The following is a 20,067-nucleotide window of genomic DNA, read 5'->3' as shown; positions in this document are numbered from 1 at the left end:
CGCACATCTCCACTGAACCTTTCCCCCCTTACCTTGAACTTGTGCCCCCTTGTAATTGTCATTTCTGCCCTGGGAAAAAGCTTCCAACTGTTCATCCTATCTATACCTCTCATAATTTTATAAACTTCTATCAGGTTGCCCCTCAGCCTCCATCTTTCCAGGGAGAATCAATCTCTCCTCATAGCTGATACCCTTCATACCAGGCAACATCCTGGTAAACCTTTTCTGCACTCCAAAGCCTCCACATCCTTCTGGTAGTGTGGTGACCCCAGAATTGAACACAGTATTCCAAATGTGGCTTAACCAACATTTTATACAACTGTAACATAATTTGCCAACTTCTATACTCGATGCCCCCTCCTCCCAAAACAATCTCTGACACCCCATTCCTGCAGTCTCTAACTCTCCCGCTCCCACAATCCCTGACATTCACCCCCCCCCCCCACCCCCCCCCCCCCCCCCCCCCCACCCCTGCCCCCTGCCCCCTGCCATGCCCGCCCCAGCTCATCTCCCATCTCCTGGCCAGTATCTAACACATCAAGGCCAACTTCACTGAAAGTGATGGAACAGCTAACACCTTGCTTTGAAACCTGGGGTATTTTAGAGAAAAGCTTTCTTATTTTGCTCTTGACTGCTAGAGAATGTGCTCCTTTTCTTAGGTAATGAAAAAGAAGGAAGAGCCCTTCAGTGCCTGGAACTCGTGCCTCCACCATGTCACCTACCTAGCACTGGCTCACATTCATCGAGGTCAGTAACAATATCTCTTCATTTGACTTTTTAATATTTGTTATCTTTAGGTTATTAGATTTTTAAAAAAAGTTTATTTATTAATGTCACAAGTAGGCTTGCATTAACACTGCGAATTAAGTTACTGTGAAAATTTCCTAGTCTGAGGATTCAGGATAGACCATTTAGGATGGAGGTGAGGAGACATTTCTTCACCCAAAGAGTGGTGAGCCTGTGGAATTCATTATCACAGGAAGCAGTTGATGCCAAAACATTGAATGAATTCAAGAGGTAGCTGGATATAGCACTTGGGGCAAATGGGAGCAAATATTATGGGGAAAAAGCAGGATTAGACTATTGAGTTGGACGATCAGCCATGATCTTAATGAATGCGGATAGTTGGGAACCTGTCTCGGGGGCAGGGAATTCATATGGTGTTCGTGGAAGTGGAAATGAATAGGGTTGGGAAGCATTTTCCGATCAGGGCCAGTGTGATCTCCTGGACTCGTTTCGATCGCCTCAGGGGGTCGGAGAGGAATTTCCCAGATTTTTTTTTCCCCATATTGGCCCTGGGGTTTTCACTCTGGGTTTTCGCCCCTCCCTGGAGATCACATGGTCTGGAATGGGGGGGTAGGGGTGAGTTAATAGGTTGTGATGAACAAAGCATCATAGCTGTGAGGGACAGCTCGGTGGATAGGATATTAGTATGTAGATAGGCTGGAAAATTGGGCGGGGATCCTGGATTCAGGATTCAATCCTGGACCGGGGAGCGGCGCGGGCTTGGAGGGCCGAAGGGCCTGTTCCTGTGCTGTATTGTTCTTTGTTCTTTGAATGGCGGAGCAGGCTCGAAGGGCCAAATGGCCTCCTCCTGCTCCTATCTTCTATGTTACCACACTCTGGCACCTGCTCGGGTACATTGAAGGAGAATTTAGCATTGTCAATGTGCCTAACCGGCACATCTTTTGGACTCTGGGAGGAAAACAGAGCACCCGGAGTAAACCCATGCAGACACAGGAGAACATGCACACAGACAGTGACCGAAGCCGGGAATCGAACCCAGGTCCCTGGCGCTGTGAGGCAGTAGTGCTAACCACTGTGCCACCGTGGGTACATTGCAGCAAATCCAACATAAAACAAATTTCTGGCTTGTGTCAGTGGATCTCCATCACCAGCTGGCAGGAGAAGAGGGAGACCGTCCTGATCATTATTTTCATTATTCTCCAGTTTTCTGTTCTCCGTAACTGACGGAGTAGCCAGTTCGTTGAGGTACAGTTCCATTGAGACCTTCAAGTACTATGAATATTGCTAACGCGGATAATCCATGGAGGGCATCAAAACTGAAGCCAATCCAATCCCTGCAGTCAAACTGAATCCAAATTCTGCAGTCAAATCCAATCCAGTCTCCACAGTCAAATCTAATCCAATGCCCACAGTCAAACCCAATCCCATCCCAACAGTCAAACTCCCATCTAATGCGTACAGTCAAACCCAATACTATCCTTATAGTGAGACCCAATTCAACACCGACTGTCAAACCCAATCCAATCTCTACAGTCAAACCCAATCCATCAACTACAGTCAAACCCAAACTAATGCCTACAGTCAAACTCAATCCAATGCCTACAGATAAACCCAATCCAATCCCTAAATCAAACCCAATCCAATCCCTATAGTCAGACATATCCAATCCCCAGTCAAACCCAATCCAATCTCTACAGTCAAACTCAATCCAATCTGGTGGAGATGTCGGCATTGGATTGGGGTGGGCACAGTAAGAAGTCTCACAACACCAGGTTTAAATCCACCAGGTTTATTTGGAATCACGAGCTTTCGGACCGCTGCTCCTTCATCAGATGAGTCAACATAAAGTTTTTGTCTTTATGTTGTCTTCAACTTGCTTGCTTAACCATGGATGTTTTTAGTCAAACTTACAATCTTTCTTCTTCTCTGGGATATATTTTAGTTGGAAGAAATTGAATATCTCCTTAAACAACTGTCCTACCTTTCAGCCTTTCTCCCCAGTCCATTAGCGCCAAGTCTGTCCTCATGCTTATGTAATTACCTTTGTTTTAACTCCAGAATGTGAATGTGGGATTCCAGTTTCTTGCTCTCAAACCGAATTTGAAATTCTACCATTCTATCATCACTCTTCCCTAGAGGATCCTTAACTATATGGTCATTAATTAATTCCTGCTCATTAAACATCTCAAATTCAGAATAACCTTCCAAATTAAAATACAGTCAAACAAAATCCAATCCTTATAGTTCAACCCAATCCAATTCGTAAAGTCAATCAAAATCAAATCCTCAGTCAAACCCAATCCAATCATCACAATCAAACCCAATCCAATCCTTATAGTCTAACCCAGTCCAATTCGTACAATCAAAATCAAATCCTCAGTCAACCTCAATCCAATCCGTACAGTCAATCAAAGTCAAATCCTTAGTCAAACTCAATCTAATCCCTACAATCAAACCCAATCCAATCCTTAGTCAAACTCAATCCAATTCCTACAGTCAAACCCAATCCAATCCTGACAGTCAAACCCAGTCTAATCCTTACAGTCAAACAAGATCCAATCCTTATAGTCCAACCCAATCCAATTCATACAGTCAATCAAAATCAAATCCTCAGTCAAATTCAATCCAATCCCTACAGTCAAACCCAATCTAGACTCCATAGTCAAACCCAATACAATCCCTGTAGTCAAATCCAATGAAATCCCTGGAGTCAAACCCAATCAAGACTCCACAGTCATACACAGTCCAATACTAACAGTCAAATCCAAACTAATGCTTACAGTCAAACCCAGTCCAATCCCTACAGTCAAAACCAATCTAAATTTGCAGTCAGTCCCAATCCAATCTCTACAGTAAAACTCTGTCCTTTACGCGCATCCAAGTCCAATCCAATTCCTTGAACAGAGCCCAGTACATGCCCACACTCACTCGCAGGAGTCACCGGGACAAGTTTGTGGGAACTGTGGTCAGTTTTGGCCTCCTGAATCCAGGATACAGAGGCTAATCATGGCGTTCCTATGTTGCCCAAATACTCAGGCCAGAAGGTAACTGGTGATGGAGGCCTTAGGAGAGGAGGGGAAGAGCAAAGAGAATAGGGCAGTTAGATTTTCTTGTAAGTGAAAGAAATATTGTAGAATTTACTGTTCACTAATTATCACATTTACACAAGTAATGTCTGAACAGATATAAGTAAGGTATAGTGTACTCTGGAAAATCTATAATAAAGGAGACTCAGCCTAGTTGAAAAGAAAATTTGGTCAAATTTATCAACCTTTAACAGTTTGTTAATTTGTTTGAAAATTCATGACTTATGTTCACAGATTTGGTGTTTTGTGGCCTGTATATTTCTTTCCATCTTCCTGAAGGTGCTGACCTGCGTGGAAAGAGGGAGTATCTCTCTCCTGTCATTTATTTTGTAAACCTCTATATAACCATGAGGCACTTTTCTTTCAGGTTTCTGGCATCAGGATATCCTGGGCCAAACAGATAAAATATTTTGCAGTTTCTGCTTTTCCTTTAGTGGTTTATGTGGAAGAGTGGGATGAGATGCAGAGGTACATTAGGAATTCATGTAATGCTTTGTAGAACAAAGAACAGTACAGCACAGGAACAGGCCTTTTGGCCCTCCACGCCTCTGCCGATCACGTTGTCCTATCGAGACCAACTGCTTATATCTCTTTATTCCCCATCTGTCCATGTGTCTATCTAGATAAGTCTTAAATGTGGCTAACGTATCTGCCTGAACCACCTCACTTGGCAGTGCATTCCAGGCCCCACCATTCTCTGTGTAAAAAACTTCCCCCACACACCTTTACTGAACCTTTCCCCCCTTACCTTGAACTTGTGCCCCCCTGTAATTGTCATTTCTGGGAAAAAGCTTCCAACAGTTCATGCCCCTCTTAATTTTATAAACTTAAATCAGGTCGCTCCTCAGCCTCCATCTTTCCAGGGAGAATGATCTCAGTTCATTCAATTTCTCCTCATAGTTAATACTAGGCAACATCCTGGTAAACCTGTTCTGTACTCTCTCCAAAGCCTCCACGTCCTTCTGGTAGAGTGGTGACCAGAATTGGACACAGTATACTAAATGTGGCCTAACCAACATTTTATATAACTGTAACATAATTTGCCAACTTTTATACTCGATGCCCCATCCAATGAAGGCAAACATGCCATATGCTTTCTTCAACATATTTTCCACTCTTAAGGATCTGTGGACTTGCACGCCCAGATCTCTCTGTGTGTCTATGGTCTTGATGGTTCTGCCATTTATTTTATAGCTCCCACCTGAATTGGATCTACCAAAATGCATCACCTCGCATTTGTCCGGATTAAATTCCATCTGCCATTTCATAGAAATCATAGAATCCCTACAGTGCAGAAGGAGGCCATTCGGCCTATCGAGTCTGCACCGAGCACAATCCCACCCAGGCCCTATTTCCGTAACCCCCACATATTTACCCTGCTAATCCCCTGACACTAGGGTTGATTTAACATGGCAAATTAACCTAACATGCACGTCTTTGGACTGCAGGAGGAAACTGGAGCACCCGGGGGAAACCCACACAGACACAGGGAAAATGTGCAAACTCCACACAGACATTTCTCCACTCAATTTTCCAGCCTATCTATATCATGCTGTATTTTCTGATAATCTTCATCACTATCCGCAACTCCAGAAACTTGATACAAGACCAGCCAAGTTTTCTACAAAGTCATTTATATATACTACAAACAGCAGAGGTCCCAGCACTGATCCCTGTAGAACACCACAAGTTACAGACCGCCATTCAGAAAAACACTCTTCCACCACTACCCTTTATGATACTGGTATGTTGGGAGGGATATCATAGGAATCACTAGACAAGGAAAGACCAAAGTCCAACTAGATTGCCTTTCACCATTCTGGTCATTGCATACTAATACAGTGCTAGAGTTGTTGGCTGATAATAACAATCAATCTCTATCAGTGGGAGGGATTTTCCACTCCCGTGTTCAGTGGGCAGGATCGGCGGCAGGGGGCAGTGTCCAGGCAGTACCAGGGGGCAGTGCCTGGGCAGTGGGGGCTGTTCTGTAGGGGCTAAGGGGGATGGGGAACATGTTTGGGGTGTGGGGTTCTACTTTTATAACGGGCACCCCAATCTTGAAAAGGTCATGGTGCTGGTGGGCTTTCCCATCAACGTTCCATCATAAGACCCACCCGCCGAACGCTTTTCAACCATTTCCCTCACAATAGGGCAGAGAGTGCGGCCATTTGGGGCCGGCAGTTCTAACGCGGTTTTTTGTGCCCACTGTCAAAAATTGGGAAAAAATCCACCCAGTCAGTTGACAATCAGATGCAGACATGAGGTGAGGAAAGCTTCGGGAACCATAAATCCAATGTCTCCTGTTCTTCCCAAGCATACAGCAACTCTCAACTACTAAAAGGTAGCACGCAATGGCATCGGTCTCCATTATCCCGTTGAATACTACTTTGTGGTGTCTCAAACTAAAAAAAAATTATTTAACACATATAATCCTGTATCCTGATAACTAACTTGGATCTGCTGTGACTCCCTCTATATCTGAAAGGACCATCAACGTTCCCATATGGTCACAACCAGGTATCTGCACCCCCAAATTAAGTGGCTTAGAGTCAATTTGATTTGAGTTGATTTATTATTGTCACTTGTACTGGAATACAGTGAGAAGTATTGTTTCTTGTGTGCTATACAGACAAAGCACACTGTTCATAGAGTACAGTAAGTAGTCTCACAACACCAGGTTAAAGTCGAACAGGTTTATTTGGTAGCACGAGCTTTTGGAGCGTTGCCCCTTCATCAGGTGAGTGAAGAGTTCACTCACCTGATGAAGGGGCAACAGGGCATATATAGACACAAACTCAATTACAAGATAATGGTTGGAATGCATAGTACATAGGGGAGAAGGAAAGGAGAGGGTGCAGAATGTAGTGTTACAGTCTTAGCTTGGGTGTAGAGAAAGATCAGCTTAATGAGAGGTAGGTCCATTCAAAAGTCTGATGGCAGCAGAGAAGAAGCTGTTCTTGAGCAGATGTAGTCTCTTCGTTTCTCACTAGTCAGTTTATCTACTTCATTCATTCATTCCCTAATCTGCAACAGTAAAACTAAATTCTGGTGCATTTCACCCCGTGCTTCAGTCACAATGCAAAGATCTTTGTTTCAATTCTAAGCCTCGAATGTGCCAATTTAACCCATAAACAAGGTATTTTCTTGAAATTACTTTCTGATTTTAACACTGGGTGAATGTCTTCATTAACATAACAGACAAAGGAATTTCACACAAACGTGCTAAGTGTTTCTAGGCTTTTATCACACAAGAGTAATTTCAAGGGCTCAGCATGAATGAAGGTATGTCGGTCTGAGTAATTCCCTGTTATTTTTCAGCATGTCTTTAACATAACTGTAGAATTATTACAAAGCTGTATCAAATTCTATTTCTGTATTAGATTATGGGGTTTTTTTTTAAAAAGCACTCTCGAAATGATCTGAAAACTTTTCAAGAAAATAAGTCACAGTTCTCTTAGCAGTGCGAGTTAAGGAAAGAATAATCTGTCAGGGATCCCAGAATCCAGCAACACCCTGATAAAATTCTGTGAGTGTATGTGCATCAAGTGAGGATGAGATTCACCTCAGCTACAATCACAGAATAGCGTGCCAATAATATACTATTGAGGCTTACCCATGAATAATGGCCACTTCGACAAGGTACTTGAATGCAAACCGACACTCGAGGAACCATATCTGAAGAAAATGTCACAGTTTTCAAAGACAAAAAGGCAAGGGGGAATCATAGAATCCCTACAGTGCAGAAGGAGGCCATTCGGCCCATCGAGTCTGCACCGACACCAATCCCACCCAGGCCTTACCCCTGCTTAGTTACCCTGCTAATCCCTTTAACCTATCACATCCTGGGACACTAAGGGTTAATTTGGCATGTCCAATCAAACTAACCCGCACATCTTTGGCGTGTTGGTATATTCTCTCCGTATCTGCGTGGGTTTCCTCCGGGTGCTCTGGTTTCCTCCCACACTCCAAAGATGTGCGGGTTAGATTGATTGGCCATGCTAAATTGACCCTAGTGTCAGGGGGATTAGCAGGGTTATGGGAATGGGGCCTGGGGTGGGATTATGGTCCGAACAGACTCGTAGGGCTGAATGGCCTCCCTCTGTACTGTAGGGATTCTATGATTCTATGACTTAAAATAACCAGGTTGACACCTTTATGTAATCATCACATATCAATTTTACCAGTTCCTTATTGTCTGTTGTAATGTGAGTAAAAGCCTTTCACTATGTTGACATGGATGTCTTTAATGTAAAATTACATAGAAGCTTGACATGACAAATAGCTGTATAGGATGCACTGTGAAACAACAATAATGAACTAATATTTCATTTAGACCACAATGAAAGATTCTCAGCAAAAAAACTTTTGTTTTTAATGCCAGAGCAATTACTCCTTGGAAGACACAAAGAACGCACACAGCCATGGATGGAATTTTGTAATATGCTGCACAGTCCACAATTGTTTAGTTTATTTGTGTCACAAATGGGCTTTACATTAACACTGCAATGAAGTCACTGTGAAAATCCCCTAGTCACCACACTCCGGCGCCTGTTCGGGTACACTGAGGGAAGATTTGACACAGCCAATGCACCTAACCCGCATGTCTTTCGGACTGTGGAAGGAAACCAACACAAACACGGACAGAACGTGCAGACTCTGTACGGACAGTCACCAAAGCTGGGAATCGAACCCGGGTCCCTGGCGCTGTGAGGAAAGAGCTGACGCTTTGAATCCAGATGACTTTTTGCTTTGACAAAGTGTCATCTGGACTCGAAACACCAGTTCTTTTCTCTCCTTACAGATGCTGCCAGACCTGCTGAGATTATCCAGCATTTCTCTTTTTGATAAGCATATTATCCCAGCTTGGGGGCAGTGTAAAATTATTCTGATTGGAAGTGTAAGCCAACCTAGCGACTCAGAAGCTTCAAAACCAGTTTTTTTTTAAAAAAGATAAGTACAATTTCTACAAAGTTGCTAACTAAAATTTAAATGATGTGGGTCAGACAGTTTTTAAGTCTGTCACAATATTCTGTAGGTAGCAGATAACCTTTTCTCTCTCCCCTTTCAGCCACCCACACAAGTAGAAAAATAAGCTTAAAAAATAGTGAGCATTTGCATGCAGCAGTAGTTCTGCTTTTCTTTTCAGTGTAATATAAACACAAATGTTTACGCATAATAAAATGTCATATTATATTCAGAGTTGCAGTTCACACAGTGAAGTGTCTTGAGTGATAATGAATTTCCCCATGGAATTGGGTTGCAGCTGAATAGGACGATACAAAAGCATTAGGTGCAATTCTGCTACAATATGTTAATCTGTATTGGGTGTAACGTTACAAAAGCTCGCCAACCTGCTTTTGGTTGCAGTATAATTTTTTTGTTCTGCACTGAATGACCCCATTCCTCAAATATAGTGGCAAAGATCCTCTGGTCCTTAATTTTAGCAGAAAATTTAGCAGGGGCGGAAAAGGAAAAATCTGGTTTTGTGCTGAACCTTGATTTGTCCCTCGGCATGAGTGACTGGAGAAATTTCACCAGTGTTTTAAAATTTGCATCCTAAATATTGCAGAACCATAAAGAAAGAACCTACAGTTATATAGCTTTTTTTTTTCGTAACCTCAGGACACGTCAAAGTGCTCCACAGCCAATGAAGTATTTTGAAGTTGTGGTCATTGTTATGATGTGAGGAAACACAAGAGCCAAAGTTGTGCACAGCACGACAAGCATAAAAACACAATAGCAATTCGTGCAAGGTCCCACAAAGAGAGATGAGAGAAAAGAGCAGGCAATAGTGGTAGTGATGTTATTGGAGAGATAAATGTTGGTCAGGATGCCAGAAGAACTCCTTTTCGAATGGTGTCATGGACATCATTTGTATCCGTCTGAGAGGGCGGATGACGACCTCTTCAATGTATAACTGAGGGAGTGTTGCATTGTTGGAGGTGCCATCTTTCAGACGTGACGTTCAGCTGAGGTTCTATTTGTCCTCTCTTCGGCAATCCTGTGGGAGAAAGCATTCCGGTGCATTTCACACAGAAGGGTGAGGAAAAAAAATAGATAGATAAAAGGAATAAAAGAGCCACGCTGCAAGAGCTTGGAATGAAAGCTTGATTGGGAAAGATGGGTTTTATGATGGCTTAGAGTTGCGTGAGAAGGAAACTGTGCGTGACTTTTTTCTGATAATAGTGAAGTGTAGATTGCGAACACAACAAATCTCAGCACAGAAAGAGAGAAAAAAAAATCCTCGCGATATGAAACTCTTTCATCTCTTTTGCTTATTTGCAGTGACCTTAGAACAGTTCTGGAAAGCAGTGGAACAGTGCCCAGTCCCAGAAGACCAGGCTTTGCTGAAGAAGGTGAGATTATCAATTGAAAACTCCCCCCTCCAGAGGAAAACAATTAGTACATTCAGCATCAGAGCCACAATGTTCTTATCACTAAGGCCCATTTATCATCTTTTCAGCTGTTAATAACCGAGAAAGGAGGGACACAAATATCGTCACTGAGTAGGTGGGCTGCAGTATCTCAAATGTATTTGCTGCCATTTGGTTAAGTGCTGGAACCTGTTTGCAAGGCTGACAGGAAAGTGGGTGTTGAGTGTTAGCTGGAATTTATTTCAGTTTTAAATAGAATTCAATTATCTCAACTCAACCCTATCTATCAACAGCAGTCTTTTAACAAACTTATCTGGGCTAGTTTGCCAAACTGACTGAGAAGATGCCTAATTACTGAGCAAACCTGCCTTATCAGCTTTTAAAACAGGAGAAGTTCAAGCTGCACTTGCTTTATGCCAGACTTTGTTGGCTGAGCTAACTGCACTGCCTACTTAGCAGTGAAAACGTTTCATATACATTCTTATTCACATTTCTTTGCCCCTCTCTCTCTCTCCCTCCCTCCCCATCCTGCTGTCCCGAATTTGGGATCGCAGCATCTCAGCCAAGTGACTGTTGCTCAGGTGCAAAGGTCGACAATGAGCTGGCCAATCATCCAACACTCACGGGGCGGAACTGGTCCTCCGCCGACACGCAGACTCAATAATAATCGAGAGCAGGAAGTCAGGCCCACTCCCTCTCCCTAACCCAAGGACATCAAAGCAACCCAATCCTAATTCAACTAACTCGGTATTGGTCATGGTTCAAAGCTGAGATCTTACTAATTGGTGCAACTTCGCTCTTCCCGAGAACAGTATGATTGAAGAAGGCCATTTAAATCCTTTGATCAGGAGTGGCCCTACAGTCCTGCCATTCCTAACATTCACCTGTTTCTTTCAGACCTTTTCCCTCCATTTCCTACTCAGAAGTCGAATCATAGAATCCCTTCAGTGCAGAAGGAGGCCATTCAGCCCATCGAGTCTTCACTGACCACAATCCCACCCAGGCCCTATTCCTGTAACCCCACGTATTTACCCTGCTAATCCCCCTGACACTAAGGGGCAATTTAGCATGGCCAAATAACCTAACCAGTACGTCTTTCGGACTGTGGGAGGAAACCGGAGCACCCAGAGGAAACCCATGCAGACACGGGGAGAACATGCAGTCTCCACACAGACAGTGACCCGAGGCCAGAGTTGAACCCGGGTCCCTGGCGTGCGAGGCAGCAGTGCTAACCACTGTGCCGCCCTTATTGTTTCGATTACTCCATTTGGTAAAGAGCTTCCTGACATAAGGGGCAGAATTTTCCGATCGCGCTTGCCCTAAAACCGGAAAATCCCACCCAAGATCAACGAACCTTTGCATGTTCTGCCCCACCCCCCCCCACCCCCCCGCCCACTACAATTCCTGTGGTCGGCAGGATGGGAAAATTTCCCACATTATGTTTCTCCTACTGTCACAATTTAATTTAAAATAATCTTCTGAATTTAATTTTGATATGCCATTAATTACCAAATGCGCCTCCATAAGGTCGTCTCTTAGTCACATCCTTTTGAGGTTAAAATGCCTGAGTAAGATGCTCTTTTGGAGAGTTGGTGCAGATTTGATGGGCTGAATGGCCTCCTTCTGCACTATAGAGGTTCTATGGTTTTATTAGGGGGGAAAATGCACTTAAAATTGGTTGTAATTCAAGGCAGGACGGCCTTGAGGAGTAAAACATGTTAAAGGAAAGTGATTAACAACAATAACAAATGATATTTCTATTGCAGCTTTAATATTATGAAATGTCCCAAGGCAAATCACAAGAGCAATATAAAACAAGCCACATTGGTACATATTAGGTCAGATGACCAAGAGCTTGGTCAAAAAGATATATTTTAAGAACATACTAAAATGAGGTTAAGAGGCATGGGGAGGGAATTCCAGAGCTGGGACTTATAGCAACTGAAGGCACAGCCACCAGCAATGCACAAGAGGCCAGAATTAGAGGAGTACAAATGTCTCGGAGGATTGGAGGTTGTAGAAGAATACAGAGATGGGGTGGGACCAAGAATGTCATGGAGGGATTTGAAAACAAGGATGAGAATTTTAAAATGAAGATGTTGCCTGACAGGGAAACAGTGAAGGTCATCAAGCACAGGGAGTGATAAGGGAATGGGACTTGCTGCAAATTAAGACACGGGCAGCAAAGATTTGAATGACCTTGAGTTTATGGAGGGTAGAAAGTGGGAGACCAGCCAGGAATGCATTGGAATAGTCGAGTCTAGAGGTAACAAAGGCATGAATGAGGGTTTCAGCAGCAGAGATGGGGTGGACAAAGCCAGTCTTTGAGATGGCACCAATATGAATGTCCCTATCTCAGGATAAAATATCATACTAATGTCGTGATTAGAGCTTTACGCAGGAGAGTGATGGAGGCAGTAACTAGGGAGTGAATCTTAACATGCCTTTAGCACACCTAATATCACTTCTCGGCCTTTTGTCTAAGATCAAGCGTCGGATCAAGCCCAAGATGGGTCTTATCTTGTCAGCTTGGATCTTGCTTGTCTCTCTTGTGGTGACCTTGAATTGGATTCAATTGGAACTTGAATTTGGTTTTTGGAGCAAGCAAGGAATGGATTTGGGTTTGCCTGATCCACTCTGAGCATTGGCTTTGTAACTTTTAAGATTGGAGCAAAAAATTTAAAATAAATTTTCATTTCACTGAGTTAAGTGTCACTTATTGGCCAGGATATTGGTCTCCGACTGAAAGTTGGAAGCTTGCCTGGATCATGTTTCTGAAGATAAAGGCCTGAAAATCACCGGAAATTGGGCCCTGGGTGTCATCTACATGATATGGGGAGTTGCGGGCGTCAACCAGCTGTCTGATAAAGTTCTGGGAAATATCCCAGCATTGGGGCAGCTGACAGGGTGGATGGTGGGAGATCAGAGGTGAATGGGAGAGCGGGGTCAATGGGCTGCCAGAACGTCGGAGTTATTCCTATGGATCCAGGAGCAGAGCATTCCCACTCCTCCACCTAGCTCCAAAGTAATTGAGTAAAAGAAAACAAAATGAAAACCTAGCTGTCTTTCAATGATAGTGGGGAGGTGATGGCCGAGTGGTATTATTGCTAGACTTTTAATCCAGGAACTCAGCTAATGTTCTGAGGACCTGGGTTTGAATCCTGTCAAGGCAGACGGTGGAATTTGAATTTGATAGAAAAATAAGTGGAATTAAGAATCTACTGATGGTTGTGAAACCATTGCCGATTGTCGGAAAAACCCATCTGGTTCATTAATACCCTTTAGGGAAGGAAATCTGCCGTCCTTACCCGGTCTGGCCTACATGTGACTCTAGAGCCACAGCAATGTGGTTGACTCTCAACTGCCCTCAAAGGGCAATTAGGGATGGACAATAAATGCTGGCCAGCCAGCAACGCCCATGTCCTACGAATTAATAAAAAAATAATCTTTTAAAGGATCCACTGGGTGGAGTGTGCGGACCTGCAAAAACTGACAAGAATCTTTGCCTAATTTTTGCCAAATTTAGCTTTTGTGGGGTGCGGGGGGTGGTGGTGGGGGTTCTAAAGCAGGTGTTAGGCTTCTAATTACCATAACCAAGGGGTTACTAACATCTCAGAAGTTGCTGATTGTGAAATTGGCTGATTAGACCACTTTTGGCAGGGAGGGGATGGGAGGAGGGGCTGCAACTGGAAATTGAGCTTCTGTCACCTATATTTGCTCAGAAGTCAACTGGGCCAACCTTCCCGCCCTACCTTACTAAATGTTTTTACAAGATCTTGGCGCTGACTTTGAGGTGCTGGATGTGATCGAGTCTCCCGAATTGGGACCAAGAATGGAATTTTCTGGCCACGCTGGTCTAAAAGCTGGAAATTCCTACCCGACTCAATGGGGTTTCACACTGTCCCCAACCTGCCCGTTAAAATTCCAGTGGCAGCCAGAGTGTTTCGCACTGTGCTGGCAGCATCTGTCAGGCTGGATTCACCCACTTGGTGAATGCAAATTAATGCATCTCGAGAAATCCACTTGGGAAACAGGTCCCCTCGCCCCCTGCCGGGAAAAACCAAACTGGTTGCCCATTCCCCCCCTTCCCCTCCGCTGACCAGGTGAGCAGCAGCAACCCTTCAGTAAAGAGAGGCTTCCTCCCCTCCACCCCACCCCCACACCACACAAAGGCCCGAGGGTGACCCAATCTGATCTGCCCCATCAAACCACCCTGGTCCCCAGCCCCATTCCCCTCTCAGACCACCACTCAGCCTTCCTCTCCTCCCCAACCCACCCCCCCCCAGACCCCCCACTCAGGACCACCTTCAGGCCATGTACTTTGGCAGTGCCAATGATGCATTGCCCCCAACACCCTGGCCTGGTGTCTTGAGCCCTGAGTGGGGGGCTCAAGAAGGTAAGTTCAGTGGCTATTTGCTTCTCTATCACTGTCAGGCAGGAAAGGAAGGGACTCCCAAGAGCCTGCGGGGTCAGGTGGGCTTGGGCTGGGGGCAAGTGATTGACCTCGTCACTCTCCCCCAGAATGGGGCTCTCGTGGCTGGACTACCCTTTCCAGTTGGCAGACCTGAAGATGACCCTTGACATGGTGAGTTCAGGCAACCCTGTGATCAACATCTCCATTCCTGCCTGTCAGCTGTGAACATTTCGATGTGGCCACTTTAAACTCCATGTCCCCTGGTCGCCCAGCAGTCTTTTAAATCACTGCATCACTCCACTCTGCAGCAGAGATTTTCCTTTCTCTCTGTCAGAAGCTACAGGTGTGAGCAAACCCATTTGAAGTCCTCTGACAGAGAGATGTCAATTTCACTTGTGAGGGTGGGGAGGGTGGAATTCCCTTCTCCACAGCTATTCACTCAGCCAAAATGTATTTGCACAGCTTTTATTTGAAGTCTCCGAGCCTTCCTAGCAAGCTGAAATCTTTGAAACCCTCTCTATTCCATTGAAAACCTTTGATTTATGTCAATTTCATAGTGCAGTGCTTTGAAAGAGGTTTTCATTGGTAGCTTTATGGATTTTTATTCAGCCTCCAGTCAGCTGTGGTTATTTATCTTCCCCTTCATGCTTGAATGCATCTCAATTAACCCCGTTGTTCTTAACTGCAATGTTTACAAAGATGCAAAACCTGATTAATAGCTGTGGTTTTTCAAAGAGAATAAGTTTGCAAAAGAAGAAGTGAAAGCACTTAGTCCAGCCATCCTGAGGGAGAATGGCGAGGTCAACCCTTTGCCCGCAGCCTGAGCCCACTCAACCCCCAGCTCTCTTGGGGACCCTTCATTTGCAGCATGCCAGTGGAAGAGGGGCAAATGGCCACTGGACTTACCTCCCTGACCCTCCTCTGGGCGTAAGGTACCCATGACGTAGAGATGCCGGCGTTGGACTGGGCTAAACACAGTAAGAAGTCTCACAACACCAGGTTAAAGTCCAACAGGTTTATTTGGTAGCAAAAGCCACTAGCTTTCGAAGCGCTGCTTCTTCATCAGGTGAGTGGGATTTCAGTTCACAAACAGGGCATATAAAGACACAAACTCAATTTACAAAATAATGGTTGGAATGCGAGTCTTTATAGGAAATCAAGTCTCAAAGGTACAGACAATGTGAGTGGAGAGAGGGTTAAGCACAGGTTAAAGAGATGTGTATTGTCTCCAGCCAGGCCGTCAAGCCCGCTAATTGTATTACAGTAAGCGGGTTTGCATATTAACCGGGTTCTGAGAGGGATCCTGATCCCGGCCGGGTGAATCCTGATAGCCCTCACGCCCGACGGGCCTGCCATTTTAAACTCCGATGCCTGATTCAGTGGGCAGTCAGGATTCCCAACATTGGCGAAGGGGACCAGTGAATTCCCCCCATTATTTAGTTACCTGCAGAACTGATAAAACCTTTCAACGTCTAAATTTATCTTCTTGGGTAAACTGTACATCGTGGTATTTTTTGTATATCGTGCTCTGTTGGTCCTTTGTAACATTAATTTACAGAGACCGGAAACTGATCAACCTATGTCACCTTTCCAACTTCAGTCACTGAGCTCCAGTGTGATGATACCCCTTGTGTGGGTGTGTGTGTGTTCACTCAGAAACTAAGCTGTAGGTCACGGTTAACTCCTTCTTCAAAGCCTGTGAGATAACAGGTCTTTCACTAAATATGCGGAACCTAAGGCCAGGATTCTCTGACCTTGTCCGCCCCGCCGCCACTGCCAGTGAGAACGGAGAATCTGGCACTAAGCTAAATCTCCGTTCACTACAGCAGGACTGGAGAATTCCGGCCTAAGTCCCTCTTCCAGCCAGCTCCCACAGCACCAACACCTCTCCCTCAGATCAATGGCAAGACTAATTTTCAAATCTTGGGAACCTTTTAATTGTTATTTATTCATGGGATGTCTTTGTTGCCGGCAAGGCCAGCATTTGTTGCCCATCCCTAATTGCCCTTGAACTGAATCCATAGAATCCAACAGTGCAGAAGGAGGCCATTCGGCCCATCGAGTCTGCACCGACCACAATCCTACCCAGGCCCTATCCCCATAACCCCTTGCATTCACCCTAGCTAGTCCCTCTGGACACTAAAGGGCAATTTAGCACAGCCAATCCACCTATCCTGCACATCTTTGGACTGTGGGAGGAAACCGGAGCACCCGGAGGAAACCCACGCAGACACGGGGAGAACGTGCAAACTCCACACAGACAGTGACCGAGGCTGGAATTGAATCCGGGTCCCTGGCGATGTGAGGCAGCAGTGCTAACCACTGTGCCACCATGCCGCCCTGAGTAACGTGTTAGGCCATTCCAGAGGTAAGTTAAGAGTCAACCACATTGCTGTGGGTCTGGAGTCACATGTAGGCCAGACCAGGTAAGGACGACAGATTTCCTTCCCTAAAGGACATTAGTGAACCAGCTGGGTTTTTACGACAATTGATGATCGTTTCTTGTTCACCATTACTGATGCCTAGGTCTGTTTTCCAACTTTTGTTTTAGAATCATAGAATCCCTACAGTGCAGAAAGGGGCCATTCGGCCCATTGAGCAATCCCTCCCAGGCCCTATCCCCATGACCCCATGTATTTACCCTGCTAATCCCTCTGATATTAAGGGTCCCTGGCACTGTGAGGTAGCTGTGCTAACCACTGTGCCACCATGTCGTTTTATTAATTGAATTCAAATTCGACCAGCTGCCATGGTGGGGTTGAACCCATTTCCCCAGAGCATTAGTCTGGGCCGCTGGGTTACTAATCGAGTGACATTATCACCACTCCAGCATTTCCCCAAAAGATATCGGGCAGGAATTTGTGGCCTCGCTCGAGCAAGACCTGAAATTTCCGCCCGAGGTCAACGGACATTTCCGTTGTCCGCCCCTCGCCCACTCAGATTCCGTGGTAAAATTCCAGAGATCAGGATGGAAGCTAATATCATGATAAAATGTCATACCAATGTTGTGACTTAATTTCAGACTGTTGCTTAAAGAGAGGGAAGTAGAAAGTAACCGGGGAATGAATCTTAACACGTTTTATCACAACTGATTAGATTTCCATTTCACTGAATAAGGTGTGGCTTACAGATCGAGATAGTCGTCCCCTGCTGAAAGTTGACAATATGGATTATGTACGCCTTCATCTCCTCTTGATGAAGATTTGATTTGATTTATTATTGTCACATGTATTAACATACAGTGAAAAGTATTGTTTCTTGCGTGCTATACAGACAAAGCATACCATTCATAGAGAAGGAAACGAGAGAATGCAGAATGTAGTTCTGTAGTTGGGCGGCACGGTAGCACAGTGGTTAGCACTGCTGCTTCACAGCTCCAGGGTCCTGGGTTCGATTCCCGGCTTGGGTCACTGTCGGTGTGGAGTTTGCACATTCTCCTCGTGTCTGCGTGGGTTTCCTCCGGGTGCTCCGGTTTCCTCCCACAGTCCAAAGATGTGTAGGTTAGGTTGATTGGCCATGCTAAGAATTGCCCCTTAGTGTCCTGAGATGCGTAGGTTAGAGGGATTAGCGGGTAAATATGTAGGGATATGGGGGTAAGGCTTGGGTGGGATTGTGGTCGGTGCAGACTCGATAGGCCAAATGGCCTCTTTCTGCACTGTAGGGTTTCTGTGATTCTAGTGTTACAGTCGTAGCTAGGGTGTAAAGAAAGATCAACTTAATGCAAGGTAGGTCCATTCAAAAGTCTGACAGCAGCAGGGAAGAAGCTGTTCTTGAGTCGGGTTGGTACATGACCTCAGACTTTTGTATCTTTTTCCCAAAGAAGGTGGAAGCAGTCAGGTCAGGTGTCTCCAGGGTCCAAAGGATCACCAAATCTGTAAAAGAAATTGCATTAAAGCATTGTTATAGAGTTTAAAAGAGTTAGAATGAAGTTTTAGAAGCATAGAACGAGAGTAAAAGATAGAATTAGAAGGTATGCTGGGCACAGCTTGCAAGAAGTCGCCTCGATCCGACGCCATCTTGGAAGCCAGACATAGGCAACTAAATTTATCATCACCTCCACTGTGCTAACTCAACCTTTGGCTGACAGAGGAAAGGAATACTTGAGGACCAGAATCTCAAGCCGGAAACTGAGGTCACGGTTTACCGGCAGCAGTGAACCCCGAGTTCCAAATGCTTTGGAGACTTCGACAACCAACAACAGGCACTTCAAAAAGCTGGAAAAGTACCACTAGTGATGCCTTCGCAAGATCCTCCAAATCCAATGGCAAGAAAGTCAGCCTAACTGCAGTGTCCTCTCCCATCCAACATGCCCAGCATTGAGGTACTAAACACTCAAAACCAGTTCGAATAGGTAGGACATGTCGTTCATAAGCCTGACAACTGACTCCAGAAGCAACTGCTGTACCCAAAACTCAATTGTGGTAGCAGACGCCCAGGACAGTGCGAATGCTTCAGGGATGGTCTCCAAGAAGCCCTGCAAAGATCAAAACACCCCTGCCGACTCATGGTAGTTAGTTCCTGGCTTGTGACTGACCAAAATGGAGAAGGTTGAATCGGAAAGGCATTGAACACATCGAGAGAATTCGAGAACAGGAGGCATCAGAGGAACGCACAAAATTCCAGACAATTCATCTACCTGACCACCTGCTCTGCATGGGACAGAGTCTGCAGCTCACACATTGGACTAATCAGCCATTTCAGGACCCATCAAACCACTGCTATAAAGGGGCCTAGCTTGATTCTGTCCTTACATAAGAACATAAGAAATAGGAGCAGGAGTAGGCCATCTACCCCCTCGAGCCTGCCCCGCCATTCAATAAGATCATGGCTGATCTGAAGTGGATCAGTTCCACTTACCCGCCTGATCCCCATAACCCCTAATTCTCTTACCGATCAGGAATCCATCTATCTGTGATTTAAACATATTCAACGAGGTAGCCTCCACCACTTCAGTGGGCAGAGAATTCCAGAGATTCACCACCCTCTGAGAGAAGAAGTTCCTCCTCAACTCTGTCCTAAACTGACCCCCCTTTATTTTGAGGCTGTGCCCTCTAGTTCTAGTTTCCTTTCTAAGTGGAAAGAATCTCTCCACCTCTACCCTATCCAGCCCCTTCATTATCTTATAGGTCTCTATAAGATCCCCCCTCAGCCTTCTAAATTACCTGACGCACACACTTTTGAATATGATTCACCAGATTGGACCAGAAGAAGCCATGGATAGTATAGGCCAGTGTAAAATGGCACAGCAGTTAGCACTGCTGCCTCGCAGTGCCAGGAACCCAGGTTCGATTCCCGGCTTGGGTCACTGTCTGTGTGGAGTTTGCACGTTCTCCCCGTGTCTGCATGAGCTTCTTCCGGGTGCTCCGGTTTCCTCCCACAGTGCGACCGAAAGACGTGCTGGTTGGGTGCACTGGCCATTCTAAATTCTCCCTCAGTGTACCCGAAC

The 20,067-nt window shown here is 45.1% G+C and overlaps 1 protein-coding gene and 1 long non-coding RNA gene across 3 annotated transcripts in view; one reads left to right on the top strand and one right to left on the bottom strand.

The window, feature by feature from the left end:
• Window positions 1–20,067, top strand: part of acoxl (acyl-CoA oxidase-like) — a 427,580-nt gene that overhangs the window by 367,288 nt on the left and 40,225 nt on the right. For both annotated transcript variants that reach the window (XM_078212293.1, XM_078212294.1), the window contains exons 16-17: window positions 660–747; window positions 10,119–10,189. In XM_078212293.1, coding sequence (XP_078068419.1) covers window positions 660–747; window positions 10,119–10,189 — 159 coding nt within the window. The remainder of the gene's footprint in view (window positions 1–659; window positions 748–10,118; window positions 10,190–20,067) is intronic.
• Window positions 15,606–20,067, bottom strand: part of LOC144493418 (uncharacterized) — a 583,821-nt gene continuing 579,359 nt past the window's right edge. Inside the window, exon 12 of the long non-coding RNA XR_013497740.1 lies at window positions 15,606–18,493. This is a non-coding gene — a long non-coding RNA (uncharacterized LOC144493418). The remainder of the gene's footprint in view (window positions 18,494–20,067) is intronic.

The sequence above is a fragment of the Mustelus asterias genome, chromosome 5 (assembly GCF_964213995.1).
Source record: "Mustelus asterias chromosome 5, sMusAst1.hap1.1, whole genome shotgun sequence".
In the NCBI taxonomy this organism is placed as follows: Eukaryota; Metazoa; Chordata; class Chondrichthyes; order Carcharhiniformes; family Triakidae; genus Mustelus; species Mustelus asterias.
Note: the sequence above shows the minus strand (reverse complement) of the source record. Positions and strands in the feature narration are given on the sequence as shown.